The sequence below is a fragment of the Chiloscyllium punctatum genome, chromosome 20 (genome assembly GCF_047496795.1).
Source record: "Chiloscyllium punctatum isolate Juve2018m chromosome 20, sChiPun1.3, whole genome shotgun sequence".
Classification (NCBI taxonomy): domain Eukaryota; kingdom Metazoa; phylum Chordata; class Chondrichthyes; order Orectolobiformes; family Hemiscylliidae; genus Chiloscyllium; species Chiloscyllium punctatum.
This window is the reverse complement of record NC_092758.1, coordinates 89,354,336-89,372,899: the sequence shown is the minus strand read 5'-3', so window position 1 is coordinate 89,372,899 and position 18,564 is coordinate 89,354,336. Positions and strand designations below refer to the sequence as shown.

The 18,564-nt window shown below is 40.0% G+C and overlaps 1 protein-coding gene across 1 annotated transcript in view; it reads left to right on the top strand.

Moving 5' to 3' along the window:
* Positions 1–18,564, top strand: part of LOC140492256 (uncharacterized) — a 62,602-nt gene that overhangs the window by 11,679 nt on the left and 32,359 nt on the right. The window contains exons 3-8 of the mRNA XM_072591187.1: positions 2,828–2,889; positions 3,326–3,364; positions 8,916–8,986; positions 12,118–12,149; positions 16,213–16,338; positions 17,674–17,802. Coding sequence (XP_072447288.1) covers positions 2,828–2,889; positions 3,326–3,364; positions 8,916–8,986; positions 12,118–12,149; positions 16,213–16,338; positions 17,674–17,802 — 459 coding nt within the window. The remainder of the gene's footprint in view (positions 1–2,827; positions 2,890–3,325; positions 3,365–8,915; positions 8,987–12,117; positions 12,150–16,212; positions 16,339–17,673; positions 17,803–18,564) is intronic.

Genomic DNA, 18,564 nt, shown 5'->3' with positions numbered 1-18,564 from the left:
AAAATACTCAATAAACTTACTATCTTTCAAGAGAAAAGGATCCATGCGCCAATGTCATGTATCTGTCCCATTACCTCGATCTTAACCTCCAAGTACACTGCCGCATGGTTTGAATTGACTATATTCCCAATCTTACAGGTTAGTACCAAATCCAAAAAAGTTGCTGGAGCAAAAAATATATCGATCCTTGTGTGCACGTTGGAAAAGAAAGTGAAATCCCTTCCCTTAGGGTGAAGACACCTACACACATCCACCAATCCCAAGTCCCCACATAGGGCCACCAACTGTTTGGATTACAGGGAGGTGCCCGAAAGACCTCTTGGCATCCTGTCCACCTTGGGATCCATAAGACGGTTGAAGTCTCCCCCTATAATTGTGTGGCGCACTGCAAGGGCCATCAGCCAAGAAAGTGCATCAGTTAAAAATTTGAGGGCGTGTGCTGAAGGGCAGTAGATGTTCAAAATGCCGTACTCCTTCCCATGTATTAAGGCTTTGAGGATCATAAATCCCCCATGCTCAACCTTAATATGGTCTATCAACTGGAATGGTAGATTGTTCTGTATTAGTCTAACCACTCCTCTGCATTTGGAATTAAAAGATGAGAAGAACAACTGGCCGAATCCTCCTTGCTGTAACTTTAGATGCTTCTTATCATCTAAATGAGCTTCTTGTAGCAGAAGAACATTGACCCTCTCCTTTCTGAGACTCGATAGCACTTTCTTTTAATCGGTGAGTGACTCCCCTTTATGTTCCAGGTGCATCATCTAAACAAACAACTAGCCATATCCGTCTAAAGGATCCTGTGACCCTCCACCACCACCCCTGAGAGGAAGAACCCTACTCATAATGTGCTGAGTGTAGACAAGAAATGATTCATAAGATCTAAAAAATACAACTACAAACACTAACAAAACAAAAATTCTAATAACCACTCCTAAAATAAACAAAAGACAAATAACTGGAGACTTTCCCCTTGTCCACAGGAGGCAGTCACTTAATCCCTAACTCCTCATGGCTCGTTCTAACTAAAGCAGTGCTCCAAAACCAGGCAAAACAGAAACAAAGAAGACATATATCTTATACACATGGGAATTAAAAGTGTGTACTCAACCCATCTCGCCCATTCATTGACCCCGCTTGTTGTCAATAAAAGAAATCCTAACCAAAAAAGAAGAAATAACAGGGACTAGCAAAAATAACAAGAAAGAGAAAGGAGAAACAACTTCACCTATTACAGGAGCAAATCAGGCACACAAAGTAAACAACGGAACAAAGGAAACACTATTGCCCATAGTATTTGCCCCAACCAGTCTATTTTAAAGCATCTAGAAAATCATTTACCTTCTCTGCTGAATCAAAATTATGCAAGGAGCCTCACTCAACACTGCCGGGTACCCTACAGAATATTGAATGTTCAAGTCTCTCAGCCTCTTCTTTACTTCATCATAAGATTTCTTCTTTCAAATCAGAGCCCCGGAAAAGTCCTAAAAAATATATGATTTTCGACCCCTTGTAGATCAGGGCTTATAGATTTTTCCTCAGCATTCTGGAAGCCTCCATAACCATTTGTTTGTCTCTGTAGCATTGAAATTGAGCTAGGACCTGGCGGAGGCACTGCTTCGATCCGGGCCTGCACACTGTGACCCAGTGGGCCCGCTTAACTCGCACCTGACCTGATTCGGCTCCCAGTCCCAGGACCTGCAGGAGCCATTGCTCCAGGAAGCTGACCAGCTGATCTTTTTCCTCTCATTCTGGGAACTCGATAATGCAGATATTCTTTCTCTGTCCTCGATTTTCGAGGCCGTCGATCTGCTCAATTAAGGCCCACACCCGTTTTTCCAGGGCCTGAATCCGCCATGGTCTCCAAAACTGCAGTTCGTTGCTCCACCTCAGTGTGTTGCCAGAGATGTTGGATCTCCTTCTCATGCTTTTGTAGCATGACCAAGGTCGGTTCCAGTCTGGTCCTCCAGTGCTGATTCAATTTTCTCTCTGAGTTTGATGAACATGGGCATGTCCGTTGCCGCAGAGGCGTGCCATGCATGTTGCAATCCACGCGGCTCCTTTCCTTGAGTCATCCCTGAACATTAACAGTGATATTTAGAAATTCTGGGGACTTTACGCTTCTGATTTTTTTGAAAATGGCGAGTGAGGGGAGGGAGAAAGCACTACTTTGCTCTGATTGTGGTGCAGAGCTCAGCAAGGCAGACCTGTTAGATTGCTGCCATCTTAAATTCCCCCCACCCTGCCCAATTTCCTCCTTATGAATGTCCCTCCACATTTTATACTCTTTAAAATTTGTTCTCCTTGATTAGATTCTGACATTACAGCTTATGTTATGAATTCATGGCTGTATTCTAATTCATAATGTTGCTTCACAAATCTAAATAATTGCATTTAAATTTGCTTTGGCAGATATATTACATTTTAAATTTGTATGCTCTGGTTTGATTGAGAGTGACGTGTTAGTTGTATTAGTTCACACAGTATGTATCCAGATTTGTTCAACCTGAATACGGAATACAAGTAAATAACCATAAGTTCCAAAGTTATAATCAAGGAGTTCACATGATGTCTTGTAAAATGGGTGTGATTTTTAAGTAACCTTCTGACTAGAGACTTTCACATTCACTGTCCTCACTGCTCTGTATAATGCACACAAGCATGCTATTGGTTAATTTGCTTGAATAAACAGACATAATTCTACTTACTGGAGTTTTTGATTTTGACTACAGAAGCTGAAATGTTATCTATTTGTAATTGTACAGCCTTTTCTTATTGAAACACTCTTTCGTTAATGAAACGTCCTCATCTTCCTCTTGTTGTACAGGATTGGAATGGCCATATGAATGATCCATTACACAAACTACGTTGTCTGCTTCTTCAAAGAGTGTATGTATTAACATTAGGAATTGATCACTGACCTTGGTGTTTGTGCCAGTTTTTTTTATTGATAGCATATAAGGTTGCAGGATGTTTAAATAATTTTCCTGAACCTAATATTGTGATGTTAGTTTCTGAAGTTACACTGATGCTTTACAGTTTGCAGTAGTGAACTATATATCACAAAATACCGTATTTTTGTGCCTCCCCCGTTTGTATTATTTGACTAACAATATTATTGTAAGATGATTATTCAGTTTGAAGAGATGCATTGGCTGTTAAAAAAGGGCAAGTTGGAAAAAGAAGTTCTGATTCTTGCAAAGTTTTAGCAACTATCATGTATTGTCTCTATCGACAATGGTTTTGGAGTTTTGTTTTGTCATGTGATCATTCATTATGGTGCTTCTTACATTAATAATCAAGTTAATACTACTTTTATTTCTAGCTACCCAGATTGGAACCCAGGAAAACTACCAGATACAAAGTAAGTGGAATGATTTCAGCAAGACCTGTGTGGATAGGAACTGCTCCACAGCAGTTCAGCATGTTAGAATGATATGGTGATTAAATGGTAGGTCAATTAAGATGGGTGAAATTGTATCCTTGGATTGGTTGTATAATTCACTGAAGGAGTTATGAACCTTTAGGATTCTCTATTGCAGAGAACCGATGATGCTTAGTTGTTGAGTGGTATTCACATCGGAGATTGACAGGTTTTTGGATCATAAGGGTATTGTGTGGAGCTGAAGTAGAAGTTCAGCCATGATTGTGTTGAATTAATGGAGGCACCTCAAAGAGCTGAATGGCCAACTCCTCAGATTTCCTGGGTTCCTATGTATTCATGCAGCCAGTGGAAGGAGTGAGCTGAATGGGCTGAATTTTTGGTTTTCATTCCTGGCTTGTGTGTCATAACTTTTTATTAGTTTTTGATTAACATGAATTCTCAGATCTTGGTTTTACTGATTTTGTTTCATCAGCGGGTGAGTTCTATACTTGATAGGTTGCTTGGTGTCGTTAATCGTAAGATGTGGTCACTCCTTGTCAAGTTGCATTAATGTTGACATGGATGTTGTGGACATAGACTGCAAGGAGAATTGGTATTTTTCTACTGGAGTTTAAATGGTCACTAAGACAAATTGGACAATCTGTGTGTCTCATGGACCAGAGTCCCTGTAAGAGAAGAAATATGAATAAGGTTTAAACAGTGGAGACGGTAGTTCTGTTGCTGCAACAATCGCGGGCAAAAGGAAACTAAATTCTTGGGCTTTCTCATTCTTCAAATGGACTGACAGTGCAGTGAGAAAGAAATTATTGCACATGAAGAAATAATATCAGCAAGAACTCAGAACGTCCATTTGACAATTGGTCTTCTGACATATAATCCAAAAATGTGAGAAATGTTCAGTCAGTCAAGAAATCTCTCCAGACAGACCTTCATCAAAATTGAAAATTATTCTGATTTTAACAGGAGTTAAGCAAGTACGAGTTTAGAGAAAATGATGGGGAAGAGAAGGAAGTAGGAACAAAAGTGACAATCGATTTTTGTCAGCACCTTCCACATCTTACCCTGGACTTGATGAAACCTGATAATATTTAAAGTTTTCTCATTTGGAGAGAAAGTCACAGATCTAGAATGTTAACTATGTTACTCTTTCTAGAGGTCCTTCCTTATAGAGTCATAGATTCATAGAGATGTACAGCACAGAAATAGACCCTTTGGTCCAACTCGTCCAAGTCCAACAAGATATCCCACTCCAATCCAGTTCTACCTGCCAGCACCCAGCCCATATCCCTTCAAACCCTCCCTATTCATATACCCATCCAGATACCTTTTAAATGTGATAATTGTACCAGCCTCCACCACTTCCTCTGGCAGTCCATACCACACACACACCACCCTCTGCATGAAAAGGTTGCCCCTTTGGTCTCTTTTATATCTTTCCCCTTTGACCCTAAACCTATGCCCTCTAGTTCTGGACTCCCCCACTCAATGGAAGAGACCTTGTATATTTACCCTACCCATGCCCCTCATGATTTTTATAAACTTCTATAAGGTCACCCCTCAGCCTCTGACGTTTCAGGGAAAACAGCCCCAGCCTGTTCAGCTTCTCCCAATATCTCAAATCCTCCAATTCTGGCAACATCCTTGTAAATCTTTTCAAGTTTGACAACATCCTTCCGATAGGAAGGGAGACCAGAATTGCATGCAGTATTCCAAAAGTGGCCTAACCAATGTCCTGTACAGCTGCAACATGACCTCCCAACTCCTGTACACAATACTCTGACCAATAAAGGAAAGCATACCAAATGCCGCCTTCATTATCCTGTCTACCTGTGACTCTAATTTCAAGGAGCTATGAACCTGCACGCCAAGGTCTCTTTGTTCAGCAACACTCCCTAGGACCTTACCATTAAGTGTATAAGTCCTGCTAAGATTTGCTTTCCCAAAATGCAGCACGTCACATTTATGTAAATTAAACTCCATCTGCCGTTCCTCAGCCCATCTGATCAAGATCCTGTTGTAATCTGAGGTAACTTCCTTCACTGTCCACTACACCACCAATTTTGGTGTCATCTGCAAACTTACTGACTATACTTCTTGTAGTCACAGCCAAGTCATTTATATAAGTGATAAACAAGTAGTGGACCCAGCACTGATCCTTGTGGCACTCCAATGGTCACAGGCCTCCGTTTGCAAAACAACTCTTCACCACCACCCTCTGTCTTCTACCTTTGAGCCAGTTCTGTATCCAAATGGTGAGTTCTCCCTGTATTCCAAGAATTTTAACCTTGCTAATCAATCTCCCATGGGAAACCTTGTTGAATGCCTCACTGAAGTCCATATAGATCACGTTTATTGCTCTGCCCTTATCAATCCTCTTTGTTACTTCTTCAAAACCTCAATCAAATTTGTGAGACGTGCTTTCCCTCACACAAAACCATGTTGACTATTCCTAATCAGCCTTTGCCTTTCCAAATACATGTACATCCTGTCCTTCAGGATTCCTTCCAACAACTTGCTCACCACCGATGTCAGGCTCACCGGTCTATAGTTCCCTGGCTTGTCCTTACCACCTTTCTTAAATAATGACACCAAGTTAGCCAACTTCCATTCTTCCGTCCCCTCAGCTGTGACTATTGATGATACAAATATCTCAGCAAGATGCCCAACAATCATTTCCCTAGCTTCCCACAGAGTTCTAGGATACACCTGATCAGGTCCTGGGGATTTATCCACTTTTATGCATTTCAAGCCATCCAGCACTCCCTCTTCTGTAATATGGACATTTTTCAAGATGTCACCATCTATTTCCCTATATCCTATATCTTCCATGTCCTTTTCCACAGTAAACACTAATACAAAATACTCATTTAGTATTCTCCCCATCTCCTGCGGCTCCACACAAAGGCCGCCTTGCTGATCTTTGCGCGGCCCTATTCTCTCCCTAGTTACCCTTTTGTCCCTAATATATTTGAAAAAACCTTTTGGATTCTCCTTAACCCTATATGCCAAAGCTATCTCATGTTCCCTTTTTGGCCTCCTGATTTCCCTCTTAAGTATACTCCTACTGCCTTTATACTCTTCTAAGGATTCACTCGATCTATCCTGTCCATATCTAACATATGCTTCCTTCTTTTTCTTAACCAAACCCTCAATTTCTCTCGTCATCCAGCATTTCCTACACCAACCAGCCTTTCCTTTCACCCTAACAACAATATACAATCTCTGAACTCTCGTTATCTCATTTCCGAAGACTTCCCATTTTCCAGCTGTCCCTTTACCTGCGAACATCTGCGCGCAATCAGCTTTTGAAAGTTCTTGTCTGATTCTGTCAAAATTGGCCTTTCTCCAATTTAGAACTTCAACATTTAGATCTTGTCTATCCTTTTCCATCACTGTTTTAAAACTAATAGAATTATGGTCACTGGCCCCAAAGTACTCCCCCACTGACACCTCAGACACCTGCCCTGCCTTATTTTCCAAGAGTAGGTCAAGGTTTGCACCTTCTCTAGTAGGTACGTCCACATACTGAATCAGAAAATTTTCTTGAACATACTTAACAACTTCCTCTCCATCTAAACTCTCTTAACGCTATGGCAGTCCCAGTTTATATTTGGCAAGTTAAAATCCCCTACCATAACCACCCTATTATTCTTACAGAAAACTGAAATGTCCTTACAAATTTGTTTCTCAATTTCCTGCTGATTATTAGGGGTCTATAATACAATCCCAATAAGGTGATCATCCCTTTCTTATTCCTCAGTTCCGCCCAAATAACCTCCCTGGGAATATCCTCTCTCAGCACATCAGTAATGCTACCCCTTCTCAAAAACGCCACTCTCCCTCCTCTCTTGCCTCTGTGTAGCATTTTTATCCTGGAACATTAAGATTTCAGTTCTGTCCATCCCTGAGCCACATTTCAGTAATTACTATGATATCCCAGTTTCATGTTCCTAACTATGCCCTGAGTTCATCTGCCTTCCCTGTTAGGCCCCTTGCATTGAAATAAATGCAGTTAGATTTATCAGTCCTACCTCGTTCTCTGCTTTGTTCCTGACTGTTTGACTCGCTTCTTTTCTCAACTGTACCAGTCTCAGATGGATCTCTTTCACTGCTATCCCCCTGGGTCAACCCCCCCCCCCCCCCACAACTTACTAGTTTAAATCCTCCCGAGCAGCTGTGGCAAATCTCCCTGCCAGTATATTAGTTCTCTTCCAATTCAGGTGCACTCTGTCCTACTTGTACAGGTCACAACTACCACAGAAGAGACTCCAATGATCCAAAAATGTGAATCCTTCTCCAATACACCAGCTTCTCAGCCATGCATTCATCTGCTTGTATCCTCCTATTCCTATCCTCACCGGGAGCTCATAGCACCGGGAGTAATCCAGATATTACTACTCTCAAGGACCTCATTTTAAATTCCTGCCTAACTCTCTATATTCTCCCTTCAGAAACTCATCCTTTTCCCTTCATATGTTGTTGGTTCAAATGTGTACAATGACCTCCTGCTGGGCCCTCTCCTCCCTGAGACATCCTTGATCCTGGCACTAGGGAGGCAACACACCATTCTGATTTTTCACCGCTGGCCACAGAAACATCTGTCTGTGCTTCAGACTAACCAGTCCCCTGGCACAATTGATCTCTTGGAAGCTGACGTACCTCTCATTGCATTAGAGCCAGTCTCAATGCCGGAAACCTGGCTGTTCGTGCTACATTCCCCATAGAATCCATCACACCCCCCCACCCCTTACATTTTCCAAAACAGCATACTTGTTTGAAATGGGGATATGCACAGAAGATTCCTGCACTACCTGCCTGTCTCTCCTACCTTTCCTGGTGTTAACCCATATGTGTGACTGTATCTGTGGCTTTCCCCCCTTCCTATAGCTGCCATCCATCACACCTCCTTGCTCTTGTAAATTCCTCATTGCCTCTAACTGTCGCTCCAACTATCTATTCGATCTGACAGGGTTTGCAACCAACTCCAAAGTTCCAAAACAATGCAACAGCATATAAAACAGTAATTCCTGCTCCTGGAATTCGAGGAAATCACCTCCAACACCTAAAGTATTTCTAAAAAGGAGCAGCCTGTTACAGCCAGAAATTTTGTCCGTCTTCCATCTCGGATTACCCAGAATACTCAACCCTGAGTATTTCTAATCTTTGTGGTTTATATTTAAAATTTCTAAAATCTTCAATATTTAACCTTCTGACTTCAAGAGTATTAATTAGCATAAGTAAGTTTCTTCCATTGTAGATGCTTTGCCAGGATTACAAAAGCATCACTTGCAAAATCTGCATGACTAATTATGTTTGTTTGTACAGTGAAATCTAAGTGTAATCATTTAATTTGATGCAAAATTATTAGTAACTGGAAAAACCTATTATTTAATTTGAGGAAAGATTTATATGAAATTTTATGTAAATTATTAACATTGGTTTTTTTTGTACTTTTATTATCATGGCAACTTTCCTCTCCTTTGAAACCATGAATTGAAGTGTACTACTGTAAATGTTTGGTTGCATGCAGGAAAAGTCCAGAGAAGCCCAAAGCTCCAATTGTTGTACTGAAAAAAAAGGTCAAAGTCAAAAGAAATACAGGTAAAAGTAATTTCAGACCACTGACATTGTTTTGTTTCATTTGTAGTTGAGTTAATTATTTAGTTTATTCCTTAATACAATTATTTCACAAGTTTAATATTCTGCCCTCCCCCCCAAAACCACAACTAATTCGTCAGTTCAGTATTTTCTTTTGCTTTTGCCTCACCGTCTTAACTTCACTAAAACTCTTTTCTCTTTGACAGTTCATTTAGAGTTTGTCTCCTCTTCTTCCTCAGTATGTGGGTGATTTTTCTTTAACAGGATATCCACAATAAATCAAACTTCTACCACTCTATTCAAGGGCAGATGTACTAATTGGATTTACTGCAATACTGAAAGATATTTACGAAATCAGTTATATATATATGGAAATGAATTAGGGTGTCAAAATAGTCTTAATAAGTAAACCTTACACAGGAAAATAATGCCAGTACTGCTAGCATCTTGTGAGAGGAAGGAAAATCGCACAAGGATTTCTTATGCTTTAGGAAATCCATATCATAGTGCTGCCATTTTAATCAGATACATCATGTCAGTCTGTAATGTACAAGATCCACCACACATCATTGTTGTCCACATGTACCAGAAAAAAACCCACTTCAAATCTAGCAACTTAAGACTGAATGACTGATGCTGTGGGCCATCATCAGCAACTGAATTGTACTCCATCACAAACTGCAATCTGATGGCCTAGTACATTCCCCATTCTTCCTCTACCTGATTCCTTTGAAGAGTGCAGGAAGACATGTCAGGGGCAGCACCAGGCATGCTTAAACATTTGGTCTCAGAAGACAATGTGTGTGCTGAGAAAGAAATAATCAAGTGATTCCACAACAGATGCATCACTCCTGAGTCTGAAGTTCAGCTACATCCAGTCGTGAATGCTATTGGACAATTCAACAGACTGTTCCACAAATATCTCCATCCTCAATGATGGGGAAACCCAGTACATCAGTGTAAAAGATAAGGTTGAACCATTTCCAACTATAATCAGCCTGAAATTCTGTGTGCATGCTCCATCCTAGTCTCCTCCAGAAGTCCCCAGCCTTACAGTCTTTAATTACTTTGATTGATCATCTGTAATCAAGAAATATTTCAAGGCACTGGAGACTGCAAAGGTTATTGCCTCTCAAATCATTCTGGCCAATATACTGACGATGGCTGCTTCAGAGGTTGTCATGTCTCTAGTCAAGCTGCTCCAGTTACAACACTGACAATGTGGAAAATTGCCCAGGTATGTCCTCTACACAAAAAGCAGGGCAAATCCATCCCGGCCGTTTAGTCTACTCTCAATCATCAGTAATGTAATGAACGATGTCATCAATAGTGCTATCAAGCAGCATCTACTCAGCAATAACCTGCTCAGTGACGCCCAGTTTGGGGTCTGCCAGGGCCATTCAGCTCCTGACCTCATTACAGCCTTGGTTCAAAGATATACAAAGGAACTGAATTCCAGAAATGAAGTGAGAGTGACAGCCCTTGACATCAATGCTGGATTTAACTGAATGTGGCATAAAGAAGCCTTAGACCTTGCAAAACAAGAATCAGTGGGAATCAGGAGAACTCTCTGTTGGATCAAGTCAAAATGAGCAGAAACAAGGATGGTTGTGATTGTTGGAAGTTCATCATCAGGTCCAGGACATCTTTACAGGAGTTGCTGCTTCAGTAACAGAAGGGTAGAAGTGGTATGTTTGCTGATGATTGAGCACTGTTCAGCATCATTCATGACTCATGTCATACTAAAGCTGTCCTTGTCTAAATGCAGCAAGATCTGGACAATACCCAGGCTTGGGTTGACAAGTAGAAAATATCATTTGCGCCACACAAATGTCAGACACTGACAGTCTTCAAAAGGAGAGAATGTAACTACTTTCCCAAGACAGTCAATTGTATTGCCATTGCTGAATCCCCTACTGTCCAGGTTACCAATGACCAGAAATTCAACTGCACTACTTATGTAAACACAGTGCCTGGGTCAGCGCTTAGGAATACTGCAGTGAGTAACTCACCACCTGAGTGTCCAAAGTCAGTTAACCATCTACAAGTTACAAGCTTGATGGAATACTCACACTTGCCTCTTCTAATGACACTCCAGAAGCTTTCTATCATCTCAGTCACCCTGCTTCCATAAGGGAATCATGGGTTATGGGGTAAAGGCCGGAAAGTGGAGTTGAGGATCATCAGATCAGCCTTGAGTGAGCTGAATAGCCTTAATTCTGCTCCTTCATATTTTGGCTTCTGATCTTGATTGGCAAACCATCCACAAATGTTCAATCCCTCTACCACTAATGCTCAGTATCAGCAGTGTTTACTACCTACAAGATGGACTGCAAAAATTCACCAAAAGTTTCTCAGGCAGCATCTTCCAAACCCAAGAAAATACCATCCAGAAGAAGAAAGGCAGCAGATACATGGGAACACCACCATTTCTAAGTTTCACTCCAAGCTATTCACCATCCTGACTGTTCCTTCAGTGTCGCTGGGTCAAAATCCCGGAATTCCCTCCCGAATGGCATTGTATATCTACCTGCACTAAATGAACTGCAGTGGCTCAAAAAAGCACTCTCCAAAACCTCAAGTACGGTTAGGGATGGGTGGTAAATGGTGGCCCAGCCAGTGACGTACATATGTCCCATTAATGATTTTTTTCAGAAAATCTGCTCTCTGTGGGAAAATATAGAATCACTGACAATTCCTGGATTTCCAGTTTTTACAGTAGATGGGGTTCTCCATATGTTTTATATTTGGCTTCATCGTCATTAAATACTGCAAAACTTGAAGCCACTTTTACTAAATGCTTTGTCTAGATTTAATAATTTGACTTCACGTACACTGAAACTATGCTCTAACCCAGCATGTGTCGTTTCTTTTTATGTGTTTGACATGTTGGAGTTTTTTTTATTGTAGGGGTGATGTTCATTAATTTAGTCATGATACACTTGCACGCTGTCGTGGTTGTTCATTGTATTGGAAGGAATGAGAAAAGAAAATCGATTTCAACTTATTTGAAAGAACTTGAACTGTAACTCAATTATTAAGTTGCACTTTTAATACTCAGCAAATCTTTGGTCAATCTCTGAAGGTAACTGCATTGAAAGCAAACCTCATTGAAATGCTTTTTTTCATTTTAGAATTTTCTGAACAAAGCAAACGAGAAAATCTGGTCAGTGTAAATTTCATTACAATATAACTGTAATTCTTAAAAGTGCAATATTTTCTTAATCCATTATTGAATACAGTAGAGCATTGATGTGTTGAGAGTGTAAATGTAGGCTAGAGATCTTTGACAGAACAATGTTTGTGAATTTCCATTTCAGTTTTGACAACTGAATTCTATTGTGGTCTTTATTGCATTTAAAATTCAGGCTAATTGGAAATGGCACACTGCACCTAATCTCTGCCCTTTTAGCTTTCCACATTTCTTCTTTTATAATATATACGTTTGGCTCATTGATATGCTTTAATATAAAATCACATTCTTCCAAACATCTGCCCTTTCATTGGCTTCAATCTGAAGAAAATAGTTCCCTTTCAGTGTATATCACTAAGACTGTGAGTTGTGGCAGGATCTTCATGAGGGTTTGGATAATTCTTACCCAATTCCAAATATTGAGATGGCGAGTTAGATCATCCAATACTACTTATTCCTGCCAGGCAAAGTAAAAGAGAGCTTTATTAATTATGGTCATGAAGAGCCCAGTGGAAAATTTGGTCAAACATGTGCAAGGAAAATTCTAACTAATTATCACCTACTTCCTTCCCTCAGCTGATTAATGAAGATCCTCCACGTTGAACAATCTCAGAAACACTGAGGGTAGCAAGAACACAGGATGAACTCTTGAGGGGATTTTAATCTCCCATCAATTTCCCCATTTCTGGCTGCTGGCTGAGTCCTGAAGGGCATGTTTGCCAGTTTGGGCCTGTGCTGGGTACCTGGAGAACTAATATGGGGAGAAGAAAACAGTTGAGTTCATCCTTGCCCCTCTACAAGTCAAAAATGCATGGATCTGTAACAGGATTGGTAATGTGAAAGTGAGGGCTGCAATGCTGGAGATTAGAGTCGAGAGTGTGGTGCTGGAAAAGCACAGCAGGTCAGGCAGCATCTGAGGAGCAGGAGAATCAACGTTTTGGGCAAAAGGGTAGACTGTACAGTCCAGGTTGGTGCCAAAGGAACTGGTATTGTTCTTGAAATGGCGAAGTGAGGAAGAAAGAGGACAAAGTGATGTCAAATGCAACTTACTGGATTGCTCATTCAAAGAGATGGCACAAGCATGAAGTACTGTTCAATTCTATTCCTTGAGCTTCTTCCCACCTTAGTTCATCTCTATATTTCCTCCTATTCCTCCTATTTAAATGCATCCTAGATGATGGAAGCAGAGAAATATAGGCAGAGCCAAGCAGTTATATAGTAAATAGATCAAATTGTTGTAGTCAAAGTCATTCACGATGGAGGTGGTCAATTAAGCAAATAACTCTCCTGCTTCACCGATGTCTTTTTGGGAAGGAAATCTGCCATCCTTATGTGGTATGTAACATGTGACTCCAGCCTCACAGCAATGTGATTGACTCTTAACTGCTCTATGGGCAATAAGGGATAGGCAATAAATGCTGGCCTAGCCTTTGACGCCCATATATCTGATGAATGAATAAGAAACACAGATGGAGGACTCTGCATGAACATCCCCATCCTTGGTGATAGTGAAGCCTAGTAGGTGAACACAAAGGACAATGCTGAAGAATTTGTAACTGTCTTCAGTCTGAAGAGCCAAGCGATCCATCTGTGATGTATCCTAATATTTTCATTGAGACATGCTAGTTCTCAGCCAAATTGATTCCGTCTATATGACATTAAGAAACAACTGAACGAAATCCACACAACAATGACTCTGGGGCTCAGCAACATACTGAAGATTTGTGCTAATCAAACTGCTTCAATCTAGTTACAACACTGACAATTATTTAAATATTTCAAAATAGCCCTTACATATCATGTCCACAAATTAGCTGGAAAAATACAATCTGACTAAGTACTGCTAAATTAGTCAACTCTCAATGATCAAAAAGATTTTGGAAGGATTGGGAGTCAGTGATGTACAGCACAGAAAAAGACCCTTCGGTCCAACTCGTCCAAGCCGACCAGATATCCCAAATTAATCTAGTCCCCATTTGCCAGACCTTGGCCCAAATCTCTCTAAATTCTTCCTATTCATGTACCCATCCAGATGCTTTTTAAATGTTGTAATTGTATCAGCCTCCACCACTTCCTCTAGCAGTTCACTTCATACATGCACCACCCTCTGTGTGAAAAAAGGTGCACCTTAGGTCCCTTTTAAATCTTTCCCCTCTCATCTTAAACCTATGTCCTCTAGTTTTTGACCCCCTTACTCTGGGGAAAATATCTTGTCTATTTACCCTATCCATGCCCCTCATGATTTCATAAACTTCTATAAGGTCGCCCGTCAGCCTCTGACGCTACAGGAAAAATAGCACCAGTCTATTCAGCCTCTCCTTATAGCTCAAACCCTGGCAGCATTATCCTTAGAGTCATAGAGATGTACAGCATGGAAACAGACCCTTCGGTCCAACCCATCCATGCCGACCAGTTATCCCAACCCAATCTAGTCCTACCTGCCAGCACCCAGCCCATATCCCTCCAAACCCTTCCTATTCATGTGCCCATCAGAATGCCTTTTAAATGTTGCAGTTGTACTAGCCTCCACTTGTAAATCTTCTCTGAATCCTTTCAAGTTTCACAAGATCCTTCCAATAGCAGGGCGACCAGAATTGTTAACTTATTTAACCTACAAATAATAAGCTTACTGATATTCAGTTTGGGTTTTGAAGTATAACCTAGCTCAGATCTTATTACAATTTGGCTGAAACATGGACACAAGGATGGAAATCTGGGGTGAAGTGGGAACCATTCTTCTGTAGATCATAGCAATATTTGGCCAAGTGTCCCCCAGTCAAGGATCCCCAGTCAATTTGAAGTCAGTGGGATAAAATTCTGGTTGGAGAAATATCTCGCACAAAGAAAGATGATTGTGGTTTTTGGAGGTCAATAATTTTACAAAGACATCATTGCGAAAATTCCTTTGGTAGCAGTATGCTAGTCAAAACCATCTTCAGCTGTTTCATCATTGGTCTTCCCTTTATTCAAAGATCAAAATTGTGGATGTTCATTGCTGGTTACAGGATATTCACGTATATTCGCAATTCCTCCAATAGTGAAGCAGTTTTTGATTGCATGCGGCAAGACATAGACACATTTAGACTGCAACTTATAAATAGCAAATAATATTTGTGTGACATAAGTATCACGCAATGTTCATCTCCAACAAATGAGTCTAACCATCTCCCCACACCATTTAACAACATAACCAGGATTGAGCCCTTTCACGATCAATATCTAGAGGGATGTTTGATGGGGTTACCATTGACTAGTAATGTATCAGGAGCAGCCACACAAATACTGTAGCTGGGAAATCTGCAATTACTAACATAACTCCTGATTCCCTAAAATATAAAAGGCACAAGTTAGGAGTGCATTTGAATACTCCCAACTTACCTGCATGAGTGACTATCAACCAAAAACGCAAGACAAAGCAGGCCACTTGATTTGCTGTCTCTCCACTAACTGCGTACTGTAGCTGCAGGATGTACCTTAGGTCGGATGCACATGAGTAACTTGCTAAGCCTTCCTCTGGAAAACATTCAAAACCTGCAACTTCCACGACCTAAAAGATCAAGGACAGTACACATGTGACGATATCACCACATTGCAGTTTCCCGCCAACTCTCACACCATCCTGGAGGTACATCGCCATGCTATTCTTGTCATTGAGTCAAGATTTTGGATTTTCCTAACTAATAGCAGTGTCAATGTACCTAAATGGCATGATTTTTGGCAGTTCACAACCTGTTTTCAAGGTCACTTTGAGATTCATAAATTCAGGCCTTGCCTGTGACTGCACATCCCAAGAATAAATGAAAAGAAAATGATAGATTTCTTTGCCTTTTGTATTCCCTCCTTCCCATCTCCCTTTGAGGAAGCACTTGATATTTTCTCAAGTGTTTAGGAACTGTATGATGTATAGCAAAGTAAAGCTAATTGTCATTATAGTATTAAATTTGTTTCAAATTGTTAGTTTTGAGACTAATAAAAATTCAGCATTCAATGCATCCTGCCTCCTATTGTAATACTGTTTGCACTTTTTTAATTTCAGAAAGAACTTCGTAGTCGGGTTGTGGTCCTCAGCAATTTGCCATCATCCGGTTTTTCAGATTTTGATACTGTGAGGCTTGGTTCTGCTTTTGGAAAAGTTCTCAAGTATTTAAAAGTTGGGGAAAAGGTAATGCAACATTTGGTTTATTTTTTAAGCTATTTCAAATAAAGAGTTATAGCTTTATGCAGCTTGACATAGGAAAGTGCCAGATTAGATGCATGTGCATTTGAATGTACTAATGTGTAATTCCAGCTGTGGAAAAGTCATAGTTACCCTTTTGCTCAATTCTTAATTTGGTCTGTGCTAGGCAGCAAGAGCTAAAGACCAGTGGCACTATCAGATGAAAAATCCTTGATAGTTGTAGACTCAGTTATGATTTTTTTTGAGACATTATTGAAGTACAAGTTGAATAGGACCACTCAAGGTCTGAGAATAAAAGGTAAAAGCTCCATAGTTCTAATAGGGCTGGGAAATAGGGCTGCTCTCTCTTATTTGCAGAGAGAGAGAGAGAGAGAGGGGTGGGGGGGGAGGGAGGGAGAGGGAGGACTGGTGGTAGTTTAACCTGAGGGTCATTACCTCAGGTGAGGTTGAGAAGCAGAGTCCTTCATGATAACCTCAGCCAGTGTGGGAATTGAACACACATTGTTACTCTGCATTACAAATCAGCCGTCCCGTCAACTTTACTAATTGACCCCAGACTTGAGCTGAATCTTGGCCCCCTTTAGTTAAAGTTGGTTTCAAACCAACTGATTTAAGAAAGGCTGCTCCACAGAAATACCAAACAGAGAGCAACCTAGATGCATAAAACCTGCCCTTAACACCATGGGCTCTTATCTTATTTAGCAGCATCCTGTGGAGCACTTAGTCAAACACCTTCTGGAAATCCAAATAGATCACGTCCACTTTGTTATTTGTCTAACTTGCTCTTACCTGCTCAAAATATTCGAACAGATTTGTCAAGCATGACCGCCCCTTGACTGCTTACTCAGTCCTGTTTCACCATGCATTTCCAAATAACTCCGCAATATCATCCTCAGTAATAGACTCTAAAATCTTACTAACAACCCAGGTCAAGCTTAGTTTGGGAAACTTGGTCAATATAGGCAAGTTGGACTGAAGGGTCTGCTTCCATTTTGTATGATTATGATTCTGACTCTATAACTCTAGTCATAAACTTTCAAGTTAAATGTATTTCAAGGTGACACCTTGAAATGTATATCGATAATTGAATGATTTGTGGGAGGGTACTGTATTGAAGTCTTAAGTTTCAAAGCTACTGTAATTGCTATTGGGTAGATGGACTTAATGTTGAGATGTGAGGAGGATAAGCTGCAGTGAATGAGAATTTGCAACAGGTAATAAAGCAAATTTTTTTTCCTAGTTTGCTGTTATAAATGGTAAATTATTTTATTTCTTCTGAGAATTGCTTAATATTGATTTTGTTTACATTTTAATGAATAGGCTTTCCTGAAAATGGATTCCGAAATTGCTACTAATAACTTAATTGAGCACTTTAGGAGGAATCCTTTATTTTATGGTAGATTATTGACTGTAAATATATCTTCTGCTCAAATACAACCATTGCTTAAGGTAAGCAAATCTAGGCATATTTATATCTCAATATCTGAACGTTTGACCATTGTATTTTTGTTTATTTAAATATGTAAAACCAAATAACGGAAAATACTTTCAAAATATTAGCTTTTCAACAATTATTTATTTTGTACAAAATTATCTTTGATCTCTTAACTACAACAACCTTTTAATCAGTGTTAATTTAATTTTGTTTTTAGCCTTGAAGATTCTAGGACTAAAATTAAGCACTGCGTTTGCATGATATAATCATATCCTCATAAAGTTGCATTTCTGTGTTCTCATAAGGAATTGTAATTGGTTTCCAATGTAATTGAAATATTTCCAATGTAATTGGTTGGAAGCTGTAATTACAATTTTACATCGACAATTTTGAAAATAATTGTGAACATGAAAAAGTTGACAAATACACAGAGATGCAAAGTATATTGGAAAAAAAATTGCCAAGCTCAGGGACTTGGTAAAAGCCACAACCAACCCTCCTTGAGCATGATTTAAGTTGAATAGTTTACTTTCCTTCATGGTGATAAGACCTAAAAAAAATAAACTTGGCTTTCCGAGGAAAGATTCACATTTGTTTGATATAAAGTCAAAATGTTATAAATTTGCCATTCCTTGTACTTACATTAGCGTTAGTGAATTCTTGAATTTTGCAGTAAAATTAGGCACGTAATTTGTGGAACTGTTGGAGGTACTTTGCCTTGTGAGCTTGTTCTTTTCAATTTCCTGTTTACAACTTCAACTCCCATGAAGTCTTAC